Below are 13355 nucleotides of genomic sequence, written 5' to 3'. Positions count from 1 at the left end.
ACATCTCACTTCGGACTAACCACATTTTATTTATTTATTTTTAATTAACTTTATTGGAGTATAATTGCTTTACAATGTTGTGTTTCTGCTGTATAACAGAGTGAATCAGCTGTATGTATACATACATCCCCATGTCCCCTCCCTCTTGCGTCTCCCTCCCTCCCTCCCTCCCTTTCTATCCCACCCCTCTAGGTGGTCGCAAAGCACCCAGCTGATCTCCCTGTGCTATGCGGCTGCTTCCCACTAGCTATCTATTTTACATTTACTAACCACATTTTAAAAACTCAGTCGGGACCTGTGGACAGCACAACTATAGGGATTGAGTTAGGTTAAGGTCGAAAATAAAGATTTGATGGTTAAATTCGAGTTAGAGAATATACTAGAGAGAAGGGAGGTGTCTCCATGTACCTACAAGAATAGTAAAGAAAATCGAGAATGAACATGCCCCTTTAGCCTCCTCTTATCTCAGCCTGACGAGCATCAGGTGTAATGAGTATCATTTAACATCTGATTGAACCTTTCTCTATTGGGACCGGTTTTCATCTGCCTTCCATAAAACATTTCAAACTGTGTGTTAGCTGGCCCTCAGTTCAGACCCAGGTGTCACTCACCTATTTTGTAGACTCATGTTGGGCCAAATCCCTTGCTTGGACCCACTTTATAGTGGAGCTGGACCCTACTACCCGCAGAGTAGTCTGAGATCTAGCATTGCCGTTTGGAAGCACGTACGACGATCTCATTCTGGTTTGCCGTTCCGTTCCCCTCTCTCCTCCACGCCCCCAATTCCCATAGCTCCGTATCTCCGGCACCAACTCTCCTTCTGTACCTTACGTCCTCAGGGTTTTACACAAGCCTTTCCTTCTGCCCTGATGCCTGTTGACCTTTATCACTTGTGGAAGTCTTCAGAGCCTCGGGCTCCAGTACCGAAACTGCAGCCTCCTGTGTCCACACACTGTTGCGCATAGGCTGAATTCTTTGTGCACCTCTGTGTTATGTTGTACTCTGCTATTATCGTGTATCATGTAATCATATTTCGTTATAGAGGTTTTGCATCTACACGGAGCTTCTCCTTGTATAACAGGATGGGGATAAGGGTTAGGGTGCTGAGTAGGCTTGGGTACTTCTGTTATTAAAAGTCTTAGATAACTTACTAGTAACTTAGCACAACTTAAGTAAGAGAATAAGCTCCATATGTGGTAGAATTAAAATTATAGTTTTGTCACTTACTACCTGTGTGATCTTGGGCATGTTGCCTAACTCCTCTGTGCCTCACTGTCTTCGCATGTAATAATGTGGATAATGAAACATAGCTTGTAGTGGAGCTAATAGGGCATATCTCATAGGGTTATAATGAGGTTCCAATTATTTAGTACATTTAAAGCACTCTAGTGCTGGCACATGAGCACGGTTTAAGGTGTTCTTATTTATTAATTCATCAAATATTTAACACCTGCTTTGTGTGTGCCTGTGTTCCAGGTGCTGGGGATGCAGTGGTAAAAAGACAGCAAAGGGTCCGCTCTCGTGGATATTACATTCTACCTGGGAGAGGGATAATTGAAAAGCAAATAAATGAATGAGATATTTTTCCCTTTTATCAATTCTACCTTTTCTGAACAATTTGTCCCTCATACTGTTCGATGCCTTTCATAGAAGGCCAGCAGCCCGTTCTGGATTTGGGGGAAGACCGAGGTGGTCCAGAAATGAAACAAGCCTGCAGAGATGGAACACACAGCATATGGAAAGCCATATATTCCTCCTTCAGAGCATTGGCCTGGCTGTGTGCAGGGGCAGCTACTGAGTTTCCTTCCCTGGAAGCTAGGGAGATACTGCTGGAAAAGTTGCCTAAAGGAGAAGGAGAACTGGACTTCTACCAAGAATGTACTCCGTGTTGACTGACAACAAGAACGGGAAGAATGACAGCAGGGTCTAGATCCGCATTGTCCAATCTGGTAGCCACTAGCCACCTGTGGCAACTTAAATTTAGTTAAAATAAGATGAAACGTTCCGTGTTTCAATTGCTACATTTCCATAGGAAGCTCGTGGCCACTGTATTGGACTGTGCAGTATAGAACATTTTCATCATCTCAGAAAGTTATACTGGACAGGTCTAGATCGTTACTTTGGGATGGCTGCTGACATTTTTTCCTACTTATGTGTGTATTTCTGTACTCGTGTATTTGTTCTTACTTTCTTCCCTGGGGAAGGAAATTTCGAGAGATGGTAGCAACTTTGGAATCACGGTTTTGGGCAATTCTGTAGTCCTGGCTCCGGCAGGGTACCCAGCTGTCAGTTAGCCTCCCCTTTAGCATAGTGGCTTCTCTAAAGTTGAAATATGAAATAAGCTTCCCCAACTTGGCTCTATTACATTGACCTTTGAGGAGTAGTTTTCTTCTCCAGTGATTTTCAACCAGGTAAAAATTTACTGCCCCCAGGGGTGTGTTTGGAAAATATCTGGAGACATTTTTGGTTGTTATATTTGTGTGTGTGTGTGGAGGGGGGGGGGTTTGCTTCTGACATCTGTTGGGTAGAGGCCAGGGATGCTGCTACAAATCCAGCAGTGCACAGGACAGTCCCCACAGCAAAGCATTATCGTTAATGCCGAGGCCCAAAAGTCATTAATGCTGAGGTTGAGAAACCCTGTTCTATTCTTTGCTTTGAGTAAGAAAAAGGGGAAATAAATTAGGTAACTCTGAAATGCAAAACTAGTAATTTAAAATAAAATCCGATACTAGCATTTTCTCCTCCACCAGCTAGGATGTTACCATCTTTTGCTCTGAGATGGATCTATTACCCATAGCATACCAACAACAAAACAGTAAAATCCAACCCTGAATTGTTTTGAAAGTGAATTACTAAGTAATTAGTTCAAATGAAGAGACTGGTTTGTTTTTTGTTTTTGCTTGTTGTTTTTTTTTTGGTATTTACCTAAGTGGTAATTATTTCCGTGAAATATCCTTTCCTAAGGGCACAGTTCTCTACCAAGTAAGTTTTAGCTGAGTAAACAGTGGAAATATTGGACAGTACATATAGAAATCCAGTTAGGTGACTGCAGCCATTGTTCTTTTTCTTCTCAGTAGTTTCTTTGATGGTTGCATCCCTTCCCTCTGTCTTTATCTCTCATATGTTTAAGTGTTCAGTTCATTGTGTTTTTAGTATATTTACAGTTTTATAACCATCACCAATATCTACTTTTAACATTTTCATCACCCCAAAAAGAAACCCTGTACCCATTAGCAGTCATTCCCTATTCTTCCTCTTTCCCCCTCTCTAGCACCTGCCAACCAATAAACTACATTTTGTCTCTGGATTTCCCTATTCTAGACTTTCCTATAAATGTAATGATATAATATATGGCCTTTAGTGTCTAACTTCTTTGACTTAGAATAATGTTTTCAAGGTTCATCCATGTTGTAGCATGTATCAATACTTCATTCCTTTATATGATTGAATAATATTATGTTTTATGGATGTATCACATTTTGCTTATCCTTTCATTAGTTGATGAACGTTTGAGTTGTTTCTACTCTTCAGTTGCTATGAATAATGCTGCTGTGAACATTCATGTACAGTAAGTCTCCTACATATGAACGAGTTCCGTTCCGAGAGCGCATTTATAAGTCCAATTTGTTCGTAAGTCCAACAAAGTTAGCCTAGGTACTCAACTAACACAGTCGGCTATATGGTACCGTACTGTCATAGGTATATAATACTTTTCACAAAAATAATAAAAAACAAACACAAAGAATAAAACATTTTTAATCTTACAGTACAGTACCTTGAAAAGTACAGTACAGTACTGGCTACATCACTGCTGCTTTTACGCTTGCTTCCAGACATCTTATGGGCTTGAAATAAAGATACTGTATTACTGTACTCTATACAGTATTGTACAGTAAAGTACACAGAAACACAGCCACTTGTAGAGGACACATCCCCATCATGTATGTAGGGAAAGCCCTGCTGTCACCATAGTGGGAGGCAGGGGCCTGTCATAGTGTAAAGGTGTCTTTCTCTATTGTTTGTCTCCTTCCCTGAACTGTTTTTGATCCGTTTTTACTCCCCGTATCTAGGAGGGATCCATCAACAAATGATGAATGAACAGGTAGGCTCAGGTTCATTTCTGACTTCTAGGAATCTCTTATGGCTGGACTTCCCAACTGGAGGTCATTCAGGGCCCCTTCCATTAAAAGTATTGACAGTTTAAAATATCCATTAAGTAAATATTTAAGTGTTCTTTAATCTTTAAAACAGAATAGTTGGAGAGCCATAATGTATATGCGGAGTGTATGCATGACAGTCGGTGATCGAATAGGCATGCCAGTATCTTAGCTCTGATTCAGGAGATCTGGGGTACGGCCTGAGATTCACCTTCTGAGAAGCAACCAGGTCATTGCCAGTGTTGGCTGTGCCCCATGCTTTGTAGCAGCAAGGTTTTAAGTGTAGCCTTTTCAAGTTGTTTTCTTAACCTCCAGGAATGTGTGAGCCTCACTTTTGCTGTTTGTCTTTGGCTTGTTAAAGTTAACGTTCAAAAGATTAACTTCAGTTATCAATAACTCTGTGAGCTAAAGCTTTCTTCTCATTGTATTCTTTTCAATTTTATCCACATGGTACTCTACCATCTCTCCAGTTTACTCACAGTATGTCTTGGGATATAAAAGACACATCCGTGTTACCATTTCAGGGATTCTCTTTGGAAGAATATACTGTTTGGCCGTCAGTTTAAGATGGGTGGTGGGGTGAGTGATAGATGTTGAAGTCCAGAATTATGCTTGATATTTGGTATATTTTCTGTGCCTTTACAAATTTCACTGAAAAATTCAGAGTTCTTCATAAAATCATCGTAAACTCACAAACCATGAAATTCTCTAAGTAGCATCATAGGAGAAGTTAATTTGTCCCATAGGGAAGTGGATAAAATAACAAAACAGCCCATGTGGAAGTTAAGGTGGGTCAAAAATGGGCACAGGGCCACTCGTGTGGGTGTTGAGGACAGCAGTTTGTAGAATGTGTAGGAAATGTACACCACAAATATGAGAGGCCACCTGACGTTAGCCTAGTAACAGGACTGGTAGTCATTTAGTCCCAATCGTAGAAAGAGAAGGAATTCTTTTGAAATGAATTGTCCCAGTTCCGCTATTCTTAAGACTTCTGAATGTCAATCGTCATTTCATTTGCAAGTTATACAGAGAACACAAATTACGCTTTAAAATAAACGCCTTATATGTAACTTTTGCTGAGCACCGAGTAGGCACAAGAAAAGAGGTTGGGTGTTGTGAAAAACACAAAGAACTATAACTCATAGTGCTTGACCTATTCTCCCAAGGAAGTAAAAATTATATACAAAAAGACACCGTATAAAACGGTCCATAAATAACAGACGAATCCTATGGGCAGTAAATGTTACAGGGACTGCCTTGGGTGTATGTACAACAAGCCAAATATTACTGTAAACCACCCAGACTCTTAGAAAAGAATAAGCCTGATTTCATTGTTCTGTGAATAGAAACTAGGGCATTGAAGACTCTGAGAACAGGAATGGAGAGTTGGAAGGAAATAACTCACTGATGCACACACTAATGTCATGTTTTCCTGGCGGGATTATAGGAAGGCTTTGGCTAGAGTGGGTGGAAAAGGAAAAGAGAGGGGAAGGGGAACTAGAAGATTACATATGGATGTGACCTTTAGATTTTTAGTAAAATTCAGGCATACACCCACCACCTTGCAATTCTAATAGTTTTAAAAAGTGCTCTTTGATTTATTCTGAAAAACCGGGAGGTAGGAGATTGTGGCAAATCTTTTTTTAAGTTTGTGTTTTAATATGGAAAATATCAAACATACATAAACAGTCAGCCTCGTTGTACCCAGACTGCCATATTGACTGCCAGAATTTTTTTTAATGTAGCGGGCCAAGAAGCCCGGAGGGAGCGTACTTTTCTAGTGATTAAAACAATCTCTTATCCTATATTTTCTCTCAACCACAGCCTCAGCATTTTGTAGCTTCTCAGTTTTTATACATTCTACTCAATTTAAAAAGAAAAGCAGAAGATATTTTATGGTGCCAAAATGAATTAAAACTCATTAAATACGTGTTTCTTCTTGCCCCAAAACAAAGTAACTTGGAAAAAAAATCCAGAAACAAAATGACGAAGTCAAACAGGTTCTGCAAGTGTAGGCAGCTAATGTGTATAGCACCCTCCTTGTCCCCCTATCACAGTCCTGTCCCCTTCCAGCAGACCCAGCTCCTGTCTCCTCTCCTCCCAGGCTGCGTGCCTGGGAGCTAAAACTGGATACCTCAGGAAAGAGGGGCCGCTGCTTCCCGGGAGACGCAGATGTCTGGGTCAGACACCCTGGGTTTTGTTTAAAATCCTGGAAATGCAGAGCTGGAAAGTTATGTTTGCTTCATCAGTTTAATTGAAATGAAATGGTTTGGGAGACCCATAGTAGAATTCTTCGTGATTATTGGAACTATGGATACATCTGCTAATGAGATGGTTAGTGGGGGAGGGGTGCAGCTTTTGTGGTGGGCCTATTAAAAGAATTGTCAAATTGTCCCTTTGGCTCCCAAGGACACCCTCAGGGCAGTGAGTGAGAGTAAGATGCAGATGGGCAGAGATGCTTTCTCCTGTACACTAGGGGAATTGTGCAGGGAGAGGGGGAAAGAGATCCTGAACCTCAGGCACCTTCTCAGGCCAACCAGTTTTAGAAAAGAACACATCTGGAAGTTGAAGATCTGGATGGAAATGGTCCCTTGACAAAGTCCGTGTTCTTGTACCTGTGAGGGTGTTTGTTCCCCATTTTGAAGACCTCTGGGCCAAGGGTGAATCAGTGTGACCACTCACGTGGCTGCAGAAAACATGATCATGGCCACTGCTCTTGTTTTAGATGTATGACCGTTGCCTCCAGACGGCTTGTTTGGACTGACCAGCAATCATTCTGGATTTCCCCAGTTACTTTTTCACATTTCTTTGCACTTGCTGTTCCCTGTCTGGAAGGTGCTTCCCTCAGAGGTCATCAGAGATCTTAAATATCCTCTTTTTGCTGAAGCCTTCCCTGGCCACCCTGTCTAAATATCATACCTCCTATGATATTTCTTCACTTTTTTTGCTCTATTTACTTTTTCCCCCTCTTTTTTTTTTTTTTTTTTTTGCGGTACGCGGGCCTCTCACTGTCGTGGCCTCTCCCGTTGCGGAGCACAGGCTCCGGACGCGCAGGCTCAGCGGTCCTGGCTCACGGGCCCAGCTGCTCCGCGGCATATGGGATCTTCCCGGACCGGGGCACGAACCCGTGTCCCCTGCATCGGCAGGCGGACTCTCAAACCGCTGCGCCACCAGGGAAGCCCTTTCCCCCTCTTTGATACTCATTTCTAACTTACATAATTTCCTTATTTATCTTGGTGTTTTCTTTTCTCGCCTCTATTTTTCCTGTTAGTCCAGTGGTTCTCAAACTTGAACTGGCATCCAAGTCACTTGGAGGCTTTAAAATGCAGATTGTCAGGCCTCACCCCAGAGTTTCTGACTTAGTCCGCTTGGGGCAGGTCCTGATAATTTGCATTTCTAGCAGTTCCCAGGAGATGCCAAAGCCGCTGGTTAGGGACCACGCTTTGAGAACCGCTGCCCTGGGAGGGAAGACTAGAGAAGCCCCAGGAGGCCAGTGATTTTTTTTTTTTTTTTTTTTTTTTTTGTGGTAAGCGGGCCTCCCTCTGCTGTGGCCTCTCCCGTTGCGGAGCACAGGCTCCGGACGCGCAGGCCCAGCGGCCATGGCTCACGGGCCCAGCCGCTCCGCGGCATGTGGGATCTTCCCGGACCGGGCCGCGAACCCGGTTCCCCTGCATCGGCAGGCGGACGCGCAACCACTGCGCCACCAGGGAAGCCCCGAGGCCAGTGATTTTATTGGTATTGTGCACTTCTCTTTCATCAGCACCTAGAAGAATGTCAAGCATGTAGTGTGCCTTCAGTAGATATCTTTGAGTGAATGGTGAATAAAACTGTCTTAAAAAAAATAAGAGCTATACGCAGTATCAAATACAAACACCCTATTAAAAGAATGCTGACACCTATTTTATAAAGGCATAACTTGTTGAAAAGAATCTAAATTATGTTTTTGCTCCATAGGAGGAGAAAATAGAGGCTATGTGATTCTTTTTTTTAATTTTAGAAAGCAGCTTTATTGAGATAATTTGCCTACCATTCAATTTACCCACTTAAAATGTACAATTTGGTAGTTTTGATTATATTTACACAGTTGTGCAACCATCACCACAGTTAATTTCAGAGCATTTTAATTACCCCAGAAAAGAACCCCATATCCATTAGAAGTCACTCCACATTCCTCTCCCAACATCCCAGCCTGAGGTAACCACTAATCTGCTTTCTATCTCTTTAGATTTTCCTATTCTGGATGGTTCATATAAATGGAATTATGCAATATGTGGTCTTTGTGACTGGCATCTTTCACTTAGCATAATGTTTTTGAGGTTTGTCTGTATTGTAGGTTGTATTAGTACTTCATTCCTTTTTATTACCAAATAATATTCCACTGTATGTATATACCATACAATTAAACAGTTTTGTTTATCTTATTATTAATTGATGGACAAATGAGTTGTTTTCACCTTTTGGCTTTTATGAATCATGCTGCTAGAACATATGTGTACAGGTCTTGTGTGGACATGTTTTCATTTCTTGTGAGCATAAATCTAGGAGTGGGAATCATTTGGACATATGATAATTATAATTAATGTTTTGTAGAACTTCTGTGTTCCAAAGTGACTGTACACTCCCATCAGCAAACATATGAGGATTCTAATTTCTCCATATCCTCACTAGCACTTATTATTTCCTGTCTCTTTGATTATAGCCATCGAGTGAATGTGCAGTGGTATCTCGTTTTGATTTGCATTTCTTGGATGGCTAATGATGTCGAGCATCTTTTAATGTGCTTATTCACCATTTGTATTTTTTTCTTTGGAGAAACGTCTATTAAGATCCTTTGAGACCTATGTAATTTTATGCCCTTTTTGTTTAAGGAGAAGAAAATTTGAGAGAACAACAATTACGTTCCATTTTTTTCATCATGCATTTCATGATACCTGTAGACATCCCTTCCACACTTCATTCAGGAATCTGCTCAGATGCCACCTTCTCAGAGGTTTTTCCTGATCATCCTGCCTAAAGAGACACTCATCCCCTATCTCTCTTTCCATTCTTACCCTGTTTTATTTTCAGAGTGCTCTTGTCACCTCTGATTTAATAATGAAGTGTTGCTGGTCTGTCTCCTGCCAGTGGAATGAGCTCAATGAGAGTAGGGGCCCTGTTTTGTTCACTTGGTGTACTAGTAGGGCCTCAGGAAACAATGGTTGAACGAATGAATGAGTGAGAAGACTGGGCTCTGGAGTCTGCCACTTACCAGTTGGGGGAACTGGGGCAAGTTATTTAACTTTTCTCAGGTTTAACACCTTCATCTGGAAAACCACAGTAGTAGGAGTTTCTGTATCCTTGAGGGGCTTTGCAGACTAATTAATTGGTGTATGTAAAGAACTGAACACCGTGCCAGGTACTCTAAAGAAAGAAAAAGCCGTTAGTTTTAATCTTTTTCCTTGCTTTTGGCATGTTACATAGGGCAGTTACTGTATGTTTGCAAGGAATATACGTTTACCTTTTAAGGGACTCAGGTAAACCAGAATTCTTTTTTTTTTTTCTTTTTTCCAGGGGATGCAGAGGGCAACTAATGTCACCTATCAAGCTCACCACGTCAGCAGGAACAAGAGAGGTCAGGTGGTGGGGACCAGAGGTGGCTCTCGCGGTTGCACGGTTTGGCTAACAGGTATGGTCTGGAGAGACAAGCCAGTCTATTTCAAAAGCAGTGGTATAGACAGCCTTGAGCCAGGAGTAAGGATACTTACATTTTGAGCTCTGTTCTTGTATCTGGAGCGCCATAATATGTAACTGACACAAGTTGCTTAATAATAACATATTTTCTTTCGGTGGTTCCTTTCGTTCTTTACAAAATTGCTGTTAAAGGGGAAAAATCAGAATGCAGCTTAAAACTACTTTCTAGTTGATAACTACCTTACATTCTATAAAATTCTGCATGCAAATAGGACCTGGATTCTGCCTTCAAGGTGCTAATAATGTAGACCATATGAAGAGAAAGAATGAGTGGTAAAGAATTTCACACAATCAGTTTCTAATGATTCTTCTTTTGCTTTGGCTTCTGATTGATTCTTGTGTTGATTTTCCCAGAATCTCTCTTTGAGAGGGTAAATTGATCCAGGTTTTGGAGGTGGTTTTAAAAATGATGGATCTTTTTTCGCTTCTAGGAGTTTTAAATGAAATTTTGTAGCATCTTGCCACTTTACCCATGCTGGAAGACAGAGGGAATGAAAAGTGCCCACTGAATTGAGAAGGAATCTTGAGACTGAGAAGCAAGGCAGGCAGCTCCGTATAATCAGTGGATCAGTTTATATTATAGGGTAACTTATTCACAGGGTGGGATCTGGCAAACAGTGATCTGGAAACATTCACAGCTGCACTCTGCACTGCTGAGGGGCCACTGGGACAATTTCATAGTTAACCTAGGGTACGGGGGTACGTGCTTGGAAACAGGAAGGGTATTCCTAAGTCAGGGTTTATGAATGGGTAACTAATCTTCTGGGCACCAGGAATATATTAGCGAAGGTCTTCATCATTGTTTGAGGACTAACAGAGCATAGAGGCCACCTGGACCTAATGAACATTAAACAATCTATTAACTACAAAGCCTTGATGACAGAGAAGCGCCAAGTTGGCATCAGTTATGCCGACAGCCATACAACCCACTAAAATTTATACCTATTTATTTTCCAAATGTGGATGAAGGTCCATTTTCCAATGTCTTTGTCAACATGGATATTACCCATCCTTAAAACTTTTGCTGATTGCCAAAAAACAGCATTCCCATTTTCTGTTTTTATAAATTGAAAATTTCAACTGTAGATAGGTCTGTGTGTTTCTGTAAGAAAGAAGAGAGCATTTTTGAGTTCTTCCCATCTCCTCATTCTTAAGTCTAGATTGATGTTAAATTGTTACATTTATATTGTCTAGGCTTGTGACACATTCTGTTCCAAATCTTAAATTTCCGTAGGTGTTTGTATTTGAGTTCTGTAAGTAAATTGATTCAACCTTACCACCTTCCCATCAGTTCTTTTATTACGGCATGCCCACTCATGAGCTCTTTCTTTGAGTCAAGTTTTTATGGTCTGTATTTTTTTTGTTCAGTGGTTTTTATAAGATGGCTTTCCATTGGATTCTGAATTCCCTGAGTTTTTATGTTGGAGTAATGTTTTAAGAATTCCAGGACAAAGAAAGTATGAACCAAATATATATTTTACCCAGCCAAGTTGTCGTAAAAGACAGGCAGACATTTCTTCTATTAAATGTTGTGGCTAATCAATTTTTTTTTCTTCTTCTAAGGAGCTTTCCTTTTTTCATCTGCATGCCTGAAGAATTATTTCTTTTCGTATATTTTCTTTCGGAAGTTTTGCTTTTCTCGTTTAGGCCCTTTTCCTTCTGCAGTTGATTTTTGTGTGTAGTGTGAGGGACGGATCCATTTTCTTTTTTTTCCATATGGATAATCAGTTGTCCCAAGATGAGGGTATCCTTTTTCTCTGATCTGCTGTGCCAGCTGTCATAGATCAGGTTTCCACTTATGTGTGGATTTGTTTCTGGGAGCTCTGATTTATTCCACTGGTATACTTGTCTATTGCTCTATTATTGCCACAGTCTTAATTACTGTATATTTGTAGAGTCTTGAAATCTAGTGGAGTAAATCCTCTTACCTTCTTCATTAGGAATGTCTTGACTTTTTTTTTTTTTTTTTGGCTCTTTGTATTGTATAAATTTTGTAATAGGTTTAACTAATTCCACCAAAATCCAGTTGGGATTTGATTTGGGATTACATTGTATCTAAAGGTCAATTTGGGAGGAAATTTATCTTTAGAATATTGGGTACTTCTTTTCTTAAACATAGTATATTCCATTTATTTTACCACTAATGATGCTTATAAATACTTTATCAGATTTTTTTGGTACTTGCTTTACAGTGTAGGATGTAATCAGTTTCATAAATGTGTATTTGTAAAGAAAATGTGTTCCCCTGATGTGGGCAATATTCTATATATGTTCATCAGATCAAGGTTGTTAATTATGTTGTCAAATTTATAGCCTTCACTTTTTTTTTTTGATATTGTTGGAAACGGAAGTCATGATTTCTTTCTTTTTCTTGCAATTCAGTAGCTTAACCAGATCTGTCCAGGTATGGAGTGGTTTGTATGTCATTTTCTTGGAACACTGTTTTTTCTTACATCTTATTTCAGATATACTTTCTGGTTTTGTATTTTTACATTGATTTGGTATATGAGTTTCCCAGGGCACTGTAACAAATCACTACAAACCGAGTGGCTTCAAACAACAGAAGTTTATTCTCTCAGAGTTTGGGAACCTGAAATCAAGGATGGTTCCTTCTGTCAGCTCTGGGGAAGAATCTGTTCCATGCCTCTCGCCTAGCGTCTGGTTCTGCTGGCAATCCTTAGCGTTCCTTGGCTTGTAGAGGTACCACTCCAGTCTCTGCTTTTGCCTTCAGATGGCCTTGTTATAAAGATTTCAGTCACTGGATTTAGTGCCCACCATAGCCCTGTGTGACCTCATTTTAATTTAACTAATTACATACACAGAGACCCTGTTTCCAAATAAGGTCACATTCTGAGGTTCCAGGTGTATGTGAATTTTGGGGAGGACACTATCCAATTTACTACATTTGGTTTCTCTTTGGTATACCAGTTTTCTTTATCTTAGTTTTGGATTATCTGTCTTGCATTATCTATTAATTTTCTCTAACCACTTTGATTTCCTAGCCTTTTTGTCTACGTTCACTATAATCATCTCAGTGAAATTTTCTGTGTCATTAGTTCAGTTTTCAGCAGTGTCTGTTCTTTGTTTCAAATTAAATATATACATAAAATACGTACATGTACACATGTATGTATAAACAGACACTTTAATTGTAGTTTAGGTTATCTTTGTGTTTTTTAAAATTTTTATTTTATATTGGAGTATAGTTGATTAGGTTGTCTTTGTTGTATAAGAAGTTGATGTTTTCAGTTTTTTTTCCCCTGATACTTAGTGTTCAACTGGTAGTTAAAAACAACAATAACAAAGAACAGAAAAACCTAGTCTCCCCAACCTCCATCTCTTTGTTCAGTCATTGTTGCTATGTAACAAATTACCCAAAACCTAGTGGTGTGAAACAACCTTTTTTTTTTTTTTTCGATACGTGGGCCTCTCACTGTTGTGGCCTCTCCCATTGCGGAGCACAGGCTC

General features: G+C 40.2%; 1 protein-coding gene across 6 annotated transcripts in view; it reads left to right on the top strand.

Moving 5' to 3' along the window:
- The window catches only part of PAPSS1 (3'-phosphoadenosine 5'-phosphosulfate synthase 1), a 105826-nt gene that overhangs the window by 3763 nt on the left and 88708 nt on the right, over window positions 1-13355 (top strand). For 5 of the 6 annotated variants that reach the window (XM_024119348.3, XM_007100581.4, XM_007100584.4 and 2 more), the window contains one exon: window positions 9708-9822. The exons of the other annotated variant lie outside the window; for it this stretch is intronic. In XM_024119348.3, coding sequence (XP_023975116.2) covers window positions 9711-9822 — 112 coding nt within the window. In that variant the 5' untranslated portion in view covers window positions 9708-9710. The remainder of the gene's footprint in view (window positions 1-9707; window positions 9823-13355) is intronic. 6 annotated transcript variants of the gene reach the window in all.

Source organism: Physeter macrocephalus, chromosome 7 (genome assembly GCF_002837175.3).
Source record: "Physeter macrocephalus isolate SW-GA chromosome 7, ASM283717v5, whole genome shotgun sequence".
In the NCBI taxonomy this organism is placed as follows: Eukaryota; Metazoa; Chordata; class Mammalia; order Artiodactyla; family Physeteridae; genus Physeter; species Physeter macrocephalus.
This window is presented reverse-complemented; position numbering and strand designations above follow the sequence as displayed.